Raw genomic sequence first — 15,537 nt, 5'->3', positions numbered from 1 at the left:
TTATAGAATAAGCTACAGTCCAAGATGGAGTACATGTGATCACTATGTATGTTATGGTTTAGTGTGTCTTTGAGATGACTGCCCATTTGGTAGAAGGGAAGAGACCTGTGGTGGAATGGTAGGATGAGGGTTGTAGTCAGATTGCAGATGTGTTGTGTTTGCAGTTAAACTGGATGTTTTTTCATTTTTTTTATTATTATTTGAGAGTTTAAGGCTGCCTGACCAATCATATCAGTGCAGCTTACGGTCCGCTGAATGAGAAGCTTTTGAAAGGGAGAGCTTAATCACTGTAAAGGTTTATTTCTATTGGCTCTCGTTCAGTCTCAATAGAGAAACCTTCATCCCTCAACCTTCCCAAGAGCACTTGATATGAGCTATTGAACTGGCAAATCACATCCAGAAACAAGGTCTAGAGGATCCATTCCAATGTCGACAACAAACAAATCGGATAAAAGAGCCCTTTGTCAACATTTACAGACGCAATAACCGCTTCAGAGGACCTAGACTAGTGTTACACTTAATAGTCTGATTGGGCTTCGTCATGGTCTTCCTCGCTCTCACTGTTTTCATTTCAGCACGCTGCTGCAGTGCACACAACACAAAGGAGAAGGATTTAGTAGAATATTTCCCATCTTGTTGAATCTTTGACTGGATATGTAGGCTAAATCATTTGGCTTTAGTTAGCCTGTGATTGGGTGTGCTTCTATCAGTGTCCGTAAGTACACCTGAGATTGAATGTGTGGCCATGTGTAAATTCCATTTCCACTATGTAGATTCGTGACCAGCTGTAGACATGTCCCTGATATAGACTCCTCTGTGCAATTCAGTAATACGTGACTCTCCTCACTCTCTCTCTCCGTGTTTATGCAGCCATTTCATATTTCACGAGGCTCTGATACCTCCACATGGTCACTATGCAGTCGGAACAGAAAGAATTCAAGGTTTGTCAGAAGCTGCTATGTAAATCAAATGAATCACGTCTTGGTCAGAAACCACGATCGTGCCTCAACCATTTAAAGTGTTTATCCGAATGAACAGACAGCCAGACATTGGATTGGATATGGATGGTGCTGTAAATGTCATCCCCTGCCTGATCTGACCCAGTAGAAATGACAGCGAGACTCCGCGACCTTCAACCTCCCTTATTTACTTTAAATGCAGGAAGTGTTGCTCCCCCTCAGGGCGTCAATTACATGCACGTTGAGATACCACAGTGCACTGCACACATACGCACTCACTCACTCACTCACTCACACACACACATTCACACTAACACACACACTTACTCTTGCAACACAGAAACAGACACCACAGCGCCCCAGCGTGACACTCACAGAATCCATCATGGATATTAGCAGGGGGTTCGATCTCTCCCGTGTTTACGTTTCATCGTTCTCTCATCATTCCCCGGGATCCCCATTCCTGCCGTCAGATGTCCTGATGTTCTGTGGGCTGACAGCCTCCATCCACCAGAGAGAAAGCAGAAGCACTATTGATCCCTGCCTTGCGTTCCCATTGATTTACCTGCAGGCAGCACTTTCCGGGTCTTATGGATTCAATAGGATGCCATTTGGCCTGTAATAAAGACCACCTACAACAAACAAAAACATTTTGACTGCTCACTGTGAAGGTTATTAGACATTTTTTACTCTGAAACGAATGTATTTACATTCGTAATGATGTCTGATGTAGCAATGGGCATTTTGGACTGTTCGAGTAATCTTGTTATTTATTTTTTGAGTACTCGGGTACTCAAATGAAAAAAAAATATATGTGTCGCATATCAGTTTGAGAACAATGTAAAAAAAAAAACATTTGAATTAATAAAGCCGCATACAAACATGGTCTGTTGAGTAAGGCATCTCCAAGGTGCAGGTGTTTCAGCCTTGCTCAGTGCTTTCTGTGGTTGTGGGGCAGCCATCAGAGAATGCAGAGCATAGGGGTTGGTAATATTCTCTAGTTGCACCGTGATTGGCTCAGTGTTCTGTCACACTTGGGGACACTACGTCACCGCCAAATCTACGGGGAGAGCTCGAAATGAACTGTTTCGCTGCCATACAAGGCTCAGCTGGTAGCCAGGTGTAGCAGTGGTAAGGTGTTGGGACTGCTGTTGGAACTTTTTGTAGGCCCTAACAGTTTGTGGGCACCGTTTGTCACCTTTATAGTGCAATTCATGTATTGTTTAGTGTTGTGTTGTGTTGTGGCTTTGCTGGCATGCATCCCAAATTTTGGGGGGGAGTTTGCCCCACCAAGATTTACATGCTAAAATTGCCAGGGAACATGAAACATTCAGAATAATCCATTTCCTCTCCAACAACACTCTCCCACTCAGAATTCTACTCGGATGAAGTTATTGACGAATGTGTTTATTTTATTCGTATCTGACTTTCGAGGTTCCGTTTTTCGCAATAAACTTGTTTCAGTGGACCATAGCTTTGGCCTTGGCTGAACAGACAGCACAGTCTGAGGCTTGTGTTTTCAAAAGCATGGTTGGCTGAATATATTCCAGAAAGAGTTTTCATGCCCTTTAATTTGCATTTTATGTTTCACACTGTTGCGCAGGTTTATCCCTCTTTCATTTGTTACTGTTGAGTGTACCTCATTTCGTTTCCATAACTGCATGTCCAACGGCAGTTTACCAAACCAAACACAGGCTATATCGTTCAGTATCCGTTCTTCCGTAGTCTGATTCTCTGCAACCTCATGTAGAGTATTTCTTGAAACTATGAATAGCTTAGCTTGCAGACTCATAACGAGCGAGGGAGGCGTTGATAAGACAATGTAGACGGAAGTCTTGTTAGGCTCAAATACGTTTTGCATTCGTTAATTAGCGAGTTTCCTAGGGATTCATTCCCTCTCCGTGTCCCATGTGCAGAACTTGTCAAGATGAGAGGGATTGTTCTATTCGCCGCCTCTCAAGATCACCAGTCACAGCCATGCTGGCACATATCCGTCATCCCAGGGCCGCTATGCAACTCCCTCCCTCCGCTCGGCACTGCTAATAGCAGCGGATTACTGAAGACTGAAGATGAAAAGGCTTTCATTCCCCACAGAGACGTGTGTGTGTGTGTGTGTGTGTGTGTGTGGCATGGCAGACTTGCTTGTCCTGTTGAACTGAAGCTACTGTGCTGGGATACAGGCAGGAGATAAGAGGAGGTCTTTTCTTTCAGCATCCCCTCCCCACACCTCATTAGCAAACAAGGCTTCCAGGGGACATCAAAGGCGCAACCATCACACACAAAAAAAACGCATCCCGATTCCCAAGGATTTTTATCGTCTAAATTTAGATTGTAAAACCGCTGTTGAATTGACGCCAGCCGACATTTCATGACGGTTTTCAGAAGGGGATGATAATAGGATTTTTCACTTTCGATCGTCACCCTGTAGCTCTGTTTTCCTCAAATCTTTGGTGTCTGTTTGAAGTTGTGGGATGTATCGCTCAACTGCTTAAAGCCACACTGTCTGTCTGTCTGGTGTCTTTGAATTGAGCCACCAGCTTCAGGACTTTTTTTGACGTCTTTAGAACAGAAAGCTGCAGTTGTTGCTGTTTGTTTTGCCTATGTTAAGTAGCCCATTAGGGGAATATTACGATTCTTGACAAAAAGTCGGAAATTGTTTTTCAGACTTCATTGAAAAGTAGGGAGGTCTCCTCTTGATGTTACCTCAGTCTAGTGGCTGAGTCTGGCTGGGAACTGGAACTGGGTGCGTTCGGAAGAATGGCCGACTAATGAATTCATGACACCGTCGTGACAGGATCCATTTGTTACCTGGCCTTGAAACGTTTGGCCCGATGGTGTCTTTTTACCTCATCTCTGCGGGGCACAGAGCATGCCAGTTCAATTTAAGATTAGGAGAGAGGGAGAGAAAATAAGTTGTTCCTCATTGGGGGCATGTGAGGTTAGGCATGTCCTTTTGTGAACCCGAAAAAGCTGTTTTCGGATCTCTGATTCGACCTGTATCCTCCTCTCCCTTGTGCTCGGGTTCCTTGTGAGCTGTGCCCACTTACGTGGCAGAGATGAGATAATTAGCCAGCCATGTGAGGCAACGCTACTACTCTTACAGGAACAAAGTCTCTGTAAATTACTGGGAAGAAATAATTTGCTGTCCTTTTGGTCTGCTTCATTTATCCTCTAGCTTTGTAGTTTGTAGCACACTAAGTTCTTATGCCAACTCATTATCACAGAAATGTATTCCGAAAACTCCTTTGAACAGCCAAACTCATCACTTTTATCGTGCTTGTGTGAAGGGCAGTTCTTTTGAACTAACTTAATAAAAGTGAGAGCAAAAGGTAACTGGCTATAACGTCTTGGTTAGTTGGTCTAATATAATAGTCGTTCACATGGAAACATGAGTCGATGATGCTACGTTGATCTACTAATTCCTAATATTCTCCTATCCTATTCTGTGAGTGCACCATGTTTAATCACCTCGTCGATCTCCATAAGTACATTAGTGACATCCTTTCAGTTGATGATCACCCCGCCATCCTACAGTGATCAGTCTGTATTGATTGATGATTATTCATATTAGATCAGCTACCCTATGGAGTTCGTTAACTGCTGGAGTGTAGCCGCTTGCAGAGGATGATGTGATTCAGCTAGACATGTTGTGTGCACTTGACTAGGTAGGCTAGATCTCTAGGAATATCTCGGAATGATCATTCCAAGTCATTTAGGATTTTTAATAAGCAGAAGCCTGAATGTTTAGAGTGAGACACCTCACTCAACAGAAGTTTGACCCACATATGTATAGTTTCCCGCTACCCTACCTGTCTAGGCCTACATCCTGTGGAACTGCACCTGTCATGGCTCAGTGTCTGCCAGTGAACTATCATTTCCTATAGGACCTAAAGGGCACTTCCTGCTGAGCACAGTATGTAACCTCAGGTTTACTAAAGACTCTTTAGATCCCTGAGCTCCCGTACATACTATACCCTCTGACTCAGAAAATACCTTATAGGAAGATAAGGGAGTGCTGCTTGGTTATAGAGTCTATAGAGGTACGCGGGGGAGAGGAGGGGAGCAGACGGCATTAAGGAGTTGTGAGAGAGGAAGATAGAGTAAATACTGCAGAGGTTTTGCAGTTTGACTCAGCAGATACTATTCTCAGAGAGAAATGGGGTTGGATGGGGAGAGAGAGGGAACTGAGAAATGGGGTTGGATGGGGAGAGAGAAGAGAGAAGGAACTAAGAAAGGGTGGTTGGAGCAAAGAAAGAGGTGGGTAATATTCTGTAAAGTCAGAAAAGGAAAACATACAGTTGCTTCTGTATAATTTGGGGAAAGAATGTGAGGGAGCAAGAGAAGATATTGCTTGTAAAGGCTTTACATATAAAAGGCTTCTTGTATATGTTTATCCCTTATAAACAATATCTTCTCTGAGTACGGTTACATGCACACAATACTGGTACAGTGGGGGGGGGGAAGTATTTCATCCCCTGCTGATTTTGTATGTTTGACCACTGACAAAGAAATGATCGGTCTATAATTTTAATGGTAGGTTAATTTGAACAGTGAGAGACAGAATAACAACAAAAATATCCAGAAAAACGCATGTCAGAAATGTTATAAATTGATTCGCATTTTAATGAGGGAAATAAGTATTTGACCCCCTCTCAATCAGAAAGATTTCTGGCTCCCAGGTGTCTTTTATACAGGTAACGAGCTGAGATTAGGAGCACACTCTTAAAGGGAGTGCTCCTAACCGCAGCTTGTTACCTGTAAAAAAAGACACCTGTTCACAGAAGCAATCAATCAATCAATCAATCAGATTCCAAACTCTCCACCATGGCCAAGACCAAAGAGCTCTCCAAGGATGTCAGGGACAAGATTGTAGACCTACACAAGGCTGGAATGGGCTACAAGACCATCGCCAAGTAGCTTGGTGAGAAGGTGACAACAGTTGGTGCGATAATTCGCAAATGGAAGAAACACAAAAGAACTGTCAATCTCCCTCGGCCTGGGGCTCCATGCAAGATCTCACCTCGTGGAGTTGCAATGATCATGAGAACGGTGAGGAATCAGCCCAGAACTACACGGGAGGATCTTGTCAATGATCTCAAGGCAGCTGGGACCATAGTCACCAAGAAAACAATTGGTAACACACTACGCCGTGAAGGACTGAAATCCTGCAGCGCCCGCAAGGTCCTCCTGGTCAAGAATACATATACATGCCCGTCTGAAGTTTGCCAATGAACATCTGAATGACTCAGAGGACAACTGGTGAAAGTGTTGTGGTCAGATGAGACCAAAATGGAGCTCTTTGACATCAACTCAACTCGCCGTGTTTGGAGGAGGAGGAATGCTGCCTATGACCCCAAGAACACCATCCCCACCGTCAAACATGGAGGTGGAAACATTATGTTTTGGGGGTGTTTTTCTGCTAAGGGGACAGGACAACTTCACCCCATCAAAGGGACGATTGACAGGGCCATGTACCGTCAAATCTTGGGTGAGAACCTCCTTCCCTCAGCCAGGGCATTGAAAATGGGTCGTGGATGGGTCAACAAGGGTTTTGCCACCAAGTACTAAGTCATGTTTTGCAGAGGGGTCAAATACTTATTTCCCTCATTAAAATGCAAATAATTTTATAAAATTTTTGATATATGTTTTTCTGGATTTTTTTGTTGTTATTCTGTCTCTCACTGTTCAGATAAACCTACCATTAAAATTATAGACTGATCATTTCTTTGTAAGTGGGCAAACGTACAAAATCAGCAGGGGATCAAATACTTTCCCCCCCCACTGTATTATTGTGAATAGTCAGATTAATATAATAGTTCAATTAAAATGTTTACATGCTCTGCAAGAAGAACGATTTTCCTAATAATCCTGTTTACATGGATACATCTGAAATCAGGCAACCTGATGGCTCTTTGATAAACACAGAAAATTGCCAATCAAAATAAACGTTCTACCACATGTTATTTTTGAGAAGAATATTTGATTTTGAGTTCGGACATATAAAGTTTGTATGTGAAAAATATACTGAGCATAAATATAAACGCAACATGTAAGGCATTGGTCCCATATTTCATGAACTGAAATAAAAGATCCCAGAAATGTTCTATACGCACAAAATGCTTATTTCTATCAACTTTTGTGCACATCCCTGTTAGTGAGCATCCTTTACCAAGATAATCCATCCACTTAACAGGTGTGGCATATCAAGAAGCAGATTAAGCAGCATGATCATTACCTTGTGCTGGCCACTCAAAAATATGCAGTATTGTCACAAAAACCAATGCCACAGATGTCAACATTTTTAAGGGAGTGTGCAATTGGCATGCTGACTGCAGGAATGTCCACCAGAGCTGTTGCCAGAGAATTTAATGTTAATTTCTCTACCATAAGCCGCCTCCAACGGCATTTTAGAGAATTTGACAGTAGGTCCGACCGGCCTCACAACCACAGACCACGTATAACCACGCCAGCCCAGGACCTCCACATCCGGATCCTTCACCTACAAGATCCTCTGAGAACAGCCACCCGGACAGCTGATGAACATGGGACCAACATTTTACATGTTAATTTTACATGTTCAGTATATTTTTTACCACGCATAATGCTGAAATAATCGCTGGAATTTTGTCACTCAAAACTGGAACTTTTTCCTCATGTAGTCTCACAGCCGCATCTTTTTCTGTTCTTTGCTGTAAAATGAACAATAAAGTTGCATTATATTCCATTGGGCACTCGCAGATTGATTACCAGAGCCAAAAATAATAGTTTGAAGTGTTTTTGAGGAAGTTTGGGCTTGTGATGCAGCATTGCTAACATTGTTTTGGCTGTTTACATTCATGAATTTTGACTATGCTTATACGCTAATTCGTCGCCGTGGCAGAACTAAATAATGTATTCTTGTGGATTCTGTCACCATGGCCTTCAGACAACTCAGGTAAGGGTAATTCGACCCAAATATAGATTTGACCTGAACTATCCCTTTAAGTGACATTTGAGCTGCTGTCAGGGTGATGGTGACAGAAGGGTGTTGTAAACACCTGAATGATTTAGGTACAGAGGACAAAAGCAGAACTCTGCACAGCATCCACGCTCCAAACTCATTTACAGCTCAGTGTGATGGTTTCTCTGGAGCTCAGTGTGATGGTTTCTCTGGAGCTCAGTGTGATGGTTTCTCTGGAGTTCAGTGTGGTGGTTGTGTTTCCACTGGAATATTTAGGTCAGCCTGACATATCAAGGTACTGCATGTTACTCTAACTTACTACCTCTACATCACAGTGGCACTGTCAGTCACCAAACAAGGGACCACTTCTTAACATGCAGTCAGCTCCTCACAGGTCTAGGAACAGAGGGTGAACAGAGCAACAGGGAGGGGACAACAACAGCAGCAGCAACAGCACTAGCACCTTTTCAAAGGTCTGAGAACAGTGGGAGCGTGTCAGTGAGTTTAGAATAACAGCAGCAGCACCATCTTTTCACAGGTCTAGGAACAGTGGGAGAGCATTGGGAAGGGAACAACAGGACCAGCCCTAGGCCCTCTCTCTCAGATATCATAACATAGCTTAAGTCATGACAAAATGTGTAGAATTGCAGGAAACAAGCTTCAAAATCACAACAAAAATCTCTCAAACCCATAGCACAATGTGTAGAATTGCAGGAAATGAACTCGAGAGCATTTTTTTCCTCTGCACCTTCAAGAGTGGGGCCACTAAAATTATTTCCTGCTAGGTGTGGGGGGGGGGCGTCAACACATTTTCATTTAGGGCCCACAAAATCCCACCGTAGCTTTTCACCGGTCTGAGAACAGTAGCACAGCGTGTGGGGAAGGAAAGTTGGGAACACTGGCTGGGTTTGTAATTGGAGGCTGACCGGGGGGGAGTGACAGTGTCATCAGATCCGCTCCAGGAGTTTGGCAAACACGGCGTATCTGCAGCCGACTGTGATGCCAAATAAACGGCCGCTGCTTTCATCTGCATGGCCCGGTGTGTATTGCGGTTAGAGAGAGAGAACGAGATAGAGAACGAGAGAGAGAGAGAGAGAGAATGAGAGAGAGAAAGAACGAAAGAAAGAGAGAGAGAGAGAGAGAGAGACTGTTATCTCATTATCATATCCTGGAGATGAGTCAGCCATGGAGAGACGGGATGACCGTTGACCTTGTCTGCACACACACACACACACACACTGTCAGTCGCACACACACATCCACAGTGAAGTATAAGTACCGAGGACCCGTGAGTCAGCCGTCAATACATTTGTGTGTCATCAACATCAATACGTCTTACACACATGCAAACACATCACACGCACTCTGTTGACCTGCAACCTACAAAACGCACACACAAACACACACTGCCAAACTTGCACAGACCCTTAAGGTCTAATAGAAGAGGGTAGATCTGCTGGTGTAGCGTTGTTCAGCTGTGCGCCGTCCAAAAACATCCTCCCTGCGCCTCAGAGCCCTGGCAACAGCAGCCTTGATGTACTGTGTGTGTGAGTGAAAGAGAGAAATGTATACAAGAGAGAAGTAGAAACATACAGGGAGCGAAGCCAATAATTATTGATACAGCAAGCAGGGGACTTATAAAGGTGAAAGAAAGAATGGGATGGAGAGAGAAGAGATTACGTTAATATAATCATGACCTTCACTGGGACAATGGACAGAAAACAGGAATTTCCCCTCTTCTGCTCTTTCCTGCCCAGGTTATTTCTGGCTTTGACCTATGGGGATACACACACACACACACACACACACACACACACACACACACACACACACACACACACACACACACACACACACACACACACACACACCTTAATACTCTTCAAAACAACTGACCGAGATTAAACCCTGCAGTACGTGGTGTGTATAGCTACTTTAAGTAGTATCACAGTTGTATTCTAATGTAAAAGGAAATAAAAAATATCAGTCTCTTTCTAAATCACAGAGCAGGGGCAACCGACAAGGTTTTTCCCTTTGAACCAAACCAAAGCCTTCAGATAAACTGAATGAGCGAACAGACCGTATTCATTAATGAAGAAGGTTCATCGAAGAGTATTATGCTAACCGTGTATTATTTCATTATGTCAAGGCAGTTCTGTAAAAAGACATTTTGAATTCCACCACAATGTTTTTAAGTGCTTTTTAATGAACTAAATACCATCCCTGGCCACCGTTGGCTAGACCAACTGGCTCTTGGGGCTTGTGTGTGTGTGTGTGTGTGTGTGTGTGTGTGTGTGTGTGTGTGTGTGTGTGTGTGTGTGTGTGTGTGTGTGTGTGTGTGTGTGTGTGTGTGTGTGTGTGTGTGTGTGTGTGTGTGTGTGTGTGTGTGTGTGTGTGTGTGTGTGTGTGTGTGTGCGCATCAATATCAGACCCTCCATGGTTAGTTTGATTAATGACTTGAGGAAAACAGGCGGTGTGGCATCATAACAACAACAATTAAAAAAGCAATTTCCCAGAAGCCTTGTGTGTCCCCAAGCGACAGTGAGAGAGTGGTGGAGTTGGTTTTTATCTTCTCCAGAATAAACGGAGCGAGGGGGGGGGGGGAGACAGAGAGAGACTTTAGAGAGGAACAGTGGTTTGGAAAGAGGAAAAAGAGAAAAAGCATTTGGTGGAAAAGCAATTTTTTTATAGAGGGTTGAAGGAACGATTGAGAAAATACAACATAGAGAGTTTAATGGTGTGGCTAAAAATGAGCAAAGAGATTAGGTGTCCTTGGAGTGCGAACAGGAGGGATGGATAGAATGAGAGATAGGAAAAAGAGGTTGCGAGAAAAAGGCGCGTCCGTGGAGATTACAGAAACAAACTTAAGAATGACAGGAAAAACAGCTTCTGTCAGAAACACCCTTGTGCTAAAGAGAATTGTCAGTTTGTCTTAGACAGTGGAGGTTTCTAAATGTTTCATATCGAGTCCTCACATTCAGGTTTTTCCTCTCAAGGTGCCGCTGAGGTAAACATTGAACGGTAAACTTGAGAGAATGGTTCTCTGAAAGCCTGTTATGACAGTCCAAATGCCCAAATCTGCTTTTTATGAGTTATGCTTCTGTTTTCATGTCACCCTGCCATTTTGTGTCAGACAGACAGGCTTCATTGTCTCTAAGTGGGGGTGCGGATCGAGGCTCTCACTCAGTAGCATTGGCTCTATGGGAGATTGTGTGGTTGGTGTGGAAACTGGAAGTCTTTCATCTACCTGTCAGTCACGCGGAACTCTTCATTACGTTGTGAAGGGGGTGATGATGAAATGTATGAACCGTTTTCCATGCCTGGAGAAAAGCAGTTACGCTTTGCTCATTTGTTTTGTTCTCCGTCTGCCTTCCAGTCAGTTTAAGCTCAGTTAAAGAGAGCGTATTTGTCATCATTTCTTAGCTAGTTCTCATTCGGTATGGAGAAAATGTGGTTTATATATAGGCTAGCATATTGAGTTTTAGATATCTCGCTTTGAACAAGATCAGCATCAGATACACATACATGGACAGTGGACACACACACACACACACACACACACACACACCTTCCAAGTAGCCTAGATCACTCATTATATATTTATCACTTTATTTTATGTGCTGTTCAGTAAGTGGGTAGCAAATAGATCTGAGCTATTTGGCAGAATAGCCAATTCAGACATTGATTAAACCCAGAGGAGAGCAAAAAAAAGGATTTCCCTCCCAAAATTAGGGTCAATAATTGATTTAGCTCCTTCCAGCGAGTACTTTGCAGCTATTTACGTCAGCAACAAACACGCAGAAAACCTCTCTGTTGTCTCTTGGGGAATATTTGTCACAAACAGCAGGGGACAATGCTCTTTCCCATAATGCATTTGGATTATTTCTCTGCAACACCACCGCCACCCTCCTCCCTCTGTCGCTCATCTCCACCATTGGCCTAATTATAGTCATGAATTAAGCATTGTTTGGCGAACGGAAAGGAGAAACCTTTTCAGGGAGAGACGCTCACCACTTCTCAAATGTCACCGTCTCCCCCCCCCACCCACCCCCACCCCCACCGGCCCACCCCCCACCCGCCCTGCAGTAGTTGGGTCGGGCTGTACCGAAGGGACGGGATATGGAGTCTGTCCCATTTACGCCACTCTCAGTCCTTACTGTCGTGCTGCACAAACTTAGTTCCATTTTATGGGGACACTTAATATTATATTGACATTACTGTGACATTTTACATCATTTGGAGTGTCTAGTTTAGTTGTGTCTCACTTGCATGTAAGCATTGGACAAACAAATAAACAGCCAAAGGTGTTTTTAGAACTTTTCAGTTGTTACCAAGCAGATCATATTCTAGTTGGGTATACAATGAGTTATTCCAGTAGACGCTCCATTGTTCTTCCTTGAGTTATCCCGCAGGAATAAGGGCATTGTAATGTAAAGTTGCTCTGGATGCATTTGTTTTCGTTTTTTCTTCAGATTTATTAGCTCTCTGATGGTCGTTTTTCCATGTATGTCATTTAGCAGACGCTCTTATCCAGAGCGACTTACAGTAGTGACTTTATACATTTTCGTATTTATTCCTACTGGTCCCCCAGGAAGAGTAGCTGATGCTTTTGCAGCAGCTAATGGAGATCCTAATGAATACCAAAATACTAACCCACAACGCTGGCGTTGCAAGGGCCATGGTCTACCAACTGAGCCACACAGGACCATGATTCATGGCCTAATGTTCTCTCTTTCTATTTTTTCCTCTCTTCCAGAAAGTTTTCTCCAAAGGCCAGTTTTGAGACTGGACAGTGATGATGTCCATGCAAAGTAAGTATTTTGTTAAAGACTCACTGGCATCGTTTAATCTGCAAAGAATTGTCCTTGATTAACCAACGTTTGGAGCACGGTGCTGCTGTACCCTAGAAACACACTGGCAACCATCCACTCAGTGTCCCTTCGGAGTGGCTGAGCATAAATATAGTGTCTTGAGGGAAACAACGGACCACTGGCTCTCAGTCAATCAATCACACTATTTTTATTACCCCTTTTACATATCCACTCTGTCACAAGGTTAATCCAGGGTCTAGGATTGTGAAAAGTGATACTTAGATGCTATGTCACTCTTCCAACCTGTCCCCTCTCTCCTCTCTCTCTCTCTCTCTCCTCTCTTTCTTTCGCTCTCACTTCTCTCTCTCGCTCTCTCTCTCTCTCTCTCTTCGCTCTCTCCTCTCTCTTTCTTTCGCTCTCACTTCTCTCTCTCCCTCTCCTCCCAGTGAACGAGGCAGAGGGCTCGGTGAAGGTGGCTGAGTGGCAGCAGACATACTACGCCCACGACTCCGGCATCCAATCAGGCGCCACCACCGTGCGAGATGACGAGGGCACAGAGTACAGCGCCAAGAAGTATGCCGTCACCACCACGATGGTGGAAAACCCTACAGGTATAAGTTATCTCTCTATCTCTCTCTCTCCCTTTCTCTCATATTCCCACTTCCCCCTCTCTCTTTCCATCCCCCCTTTCTCTCTCATTCCATTGTTCCCTCTCGCTCTACTTCTCTTTCAGTCTCTCTACATCTCTTTCTGTACAAATAGGTCAACCCTTACTCATTCAATGTCATAATCATGCTGTGATTCACTCACTCGCTCATAGGCCATCACATACGTACACAGGCCAGTTTAGACTGGCTCCATGTCTTAAAATAGGCATGGTTCTTCTTCTGAAAAACTAGGGACTCACTGACTAGGGGCTAGAAACTCTTTCAAAATATCACTAGTTTGAAACACTATCTATGGATAAATCTATCCACGTATCCGTTGATCTCCCCCTCCTCCCTTTCTTCTCCCTCTCTCATCCCTCTCTCATACTTCTCTCATCCCTCTCTCCCACCAGAGGTGGAGGCCCAGTACACTCTGACGCGGGCCCAGCGGGTGAGAGCGGCCATGTTCCCAGAGACCCTGGTGGAGGGCGAGGCGGTGCTGTCCACTCAGACTGACCCCGGTCAGCAGACCAACGTCCAGCGGCTAGCTGAGCCCTCGCAGCTCCTCAAGACCGCAATCGTCCACCTCATTAACTACCAGGATGATGCCGAGCTGGCCACTCGCGCCGTGCCCGAGCTCACCAAGCTGCTGGCCGACGATGATGCGGTAAATAACGTCTAAGAGTTAACAGAAATTAACTTTGTTATAAATCCCATTTTCACAAAGCACAGATGTTAACACATGAATGCATTAAACAACACTATTTCCAACGTGCTCCTATTAAAAACAATCTGAACCTTCAATCAATATTAAGAAGTTAGTGATGCAGTTAATCAGTAGTGGAAAAAGTACTCAAGTAAAATTTTCTATCAAGATACCTTGATAGAAAATGACTCAAGTAAAAGTGAAAGTCACCCAGTAAAATACTACTTGAGTAAAAGTCTACAAGTATTTGGTTTTAAATATACTTAAGTATCAAAAGTAAATGTAGTTGCTAAAATATAAGTCAAGGGTCACACTCCAACAATCAGACATCATTTACAAACAAAGCATTTGTGTTTAGTGAGTCCGCCAGATCAGAGGCAGTAGGGATGACCAGGGATGTTCTCTTGAAACGTGTGCAAATTGGGCCATTTTCTGGGAAAATGTATGGAGTAAAAAGTACGTAATTTTTTTTAGGAATGTAGTGAAGTAAAAGGAAAAGTTGTCAAAAATATAAATAGTAAAGTACAGATACCCCCAAAACTACTTTAGGCAGTAGTTTAAAGTATTTTTACTTAAATTTTATACCACTGCAGCTAATCAAATAGAAAATATGGCCAAGGATTTCAAGATTAAAGACCTTCCAATGGATGACCTTGTCCTCACCCCCCCCCAGCTACCTGCTGGGAGCAATCTTTGATCAAACTCAATTACACTGTTTAAACAAATAGGCTGATTTGGAAATTATTCAGCCAGTAACTATTGTAAGAAAAAAGTGTGTACTGTGTGTATCTAATGTACAGTGCCTTCAGAAAGTATTCAAACCCCATTACTTAAAATGGATTAAATTGCAACGTTTTGTAATGCCATGGCAATTATGTTTTTAGAAATGTGTACAAACTAATTAAAAAATGAAAAGCTGAAACGTCTTAAATCAATAAGTATTCAACCACTTTGTTATGGCAAGCCACAATCAATTCTGTTGTAAAACGTTGCTTAACAAGTCACGTAAGTTGCATGGACTCACTCTGTGTGAAATAATCGTGTTGATCATGATTTGTGAATGACTACCTCATCTCTATACCCCACACATACAATGATCTGTAAGGTCCCTCAGTAGAGCAGTTGAATTTCAAACACAGATTCGACCACATCGATCACTCCACCCATCAACCACTGAGGAGCATGCTCTCGCTGCCCCGACAGGTGATATTCTGCCCAAACTCTATATACCATTGGCTTTCAAACCTTGTTCCTGCAGCTACCCAGTGCCTCATTTGGGAAACCAAGTGAAATCTGGTCCGGAACATCAATAGTAACATGTTTTCGCAACAAAACATATTTCACTAAACTGTTGACAGCCCGTCTGCGCGCTCAAGAAAATGAATAAAGGCGAGAGCGGAGGAGATGGAAATGCGTGATGGTGAGATATTCTGTATAGCTGAAGGTAATGTGACTCTCAATTAATTATGAAAGT

The 15,537-nt window shown here is 43.4% G+C and overlaps 1 protein-coding gene across 3 annotated transcripts in view; it reads left to right on the top strand.

Moving 5' to 3' along the window:
- Window positions 1-15,537, top strand: part of LOC106600820 (junction plakoglobin a) — a 61,119-nt gene that overhangs the window by 28,211 nt on the left and 17,371 nt on the right. For all 3 annotated transcript variants that reach the window (XM_014192516.3, XM_014192517.3, XM_082973638.1), the window contains exons 2-4: window positions 12,656-12,710; window positions 13,157-13,321; window positions 13,771-14,024. In XM_014192516.3, the coding sequence (XP_014047991.1) occupies window positions 12,695-12,710; window positions 13,157-13,321; window positions 13,771-14,024 (435 nt within the window). In that variant the 5' untranslated portion in view covers window positions 12,656-12,694. The remainder of the gene's footprint in view (window positions 1-12,655; window positions 12,711-13,156; window positions 13,322-13,770; window positions 14,025-15,537) is intronic.

The sequence above is a fragment of the Salmo salar genome, chromosome 03 (assembly GCF_965601325.2).
Source record: "Salmo salar chromosome 03, fSalSal1, whole genome shotgun sequence".
Classification (NCBI taxonomy): Eukaryota; Metazoa; Chordata; class Actinopteri; order Salmoniformes; family Salmonidae; genus Salmo; species Salmo salar.
The sequence above is the reverse complement of the archived record's forward strand: the minus strand, read 5'-3'. Positions and strand labels throughout refer to the sequence as shown.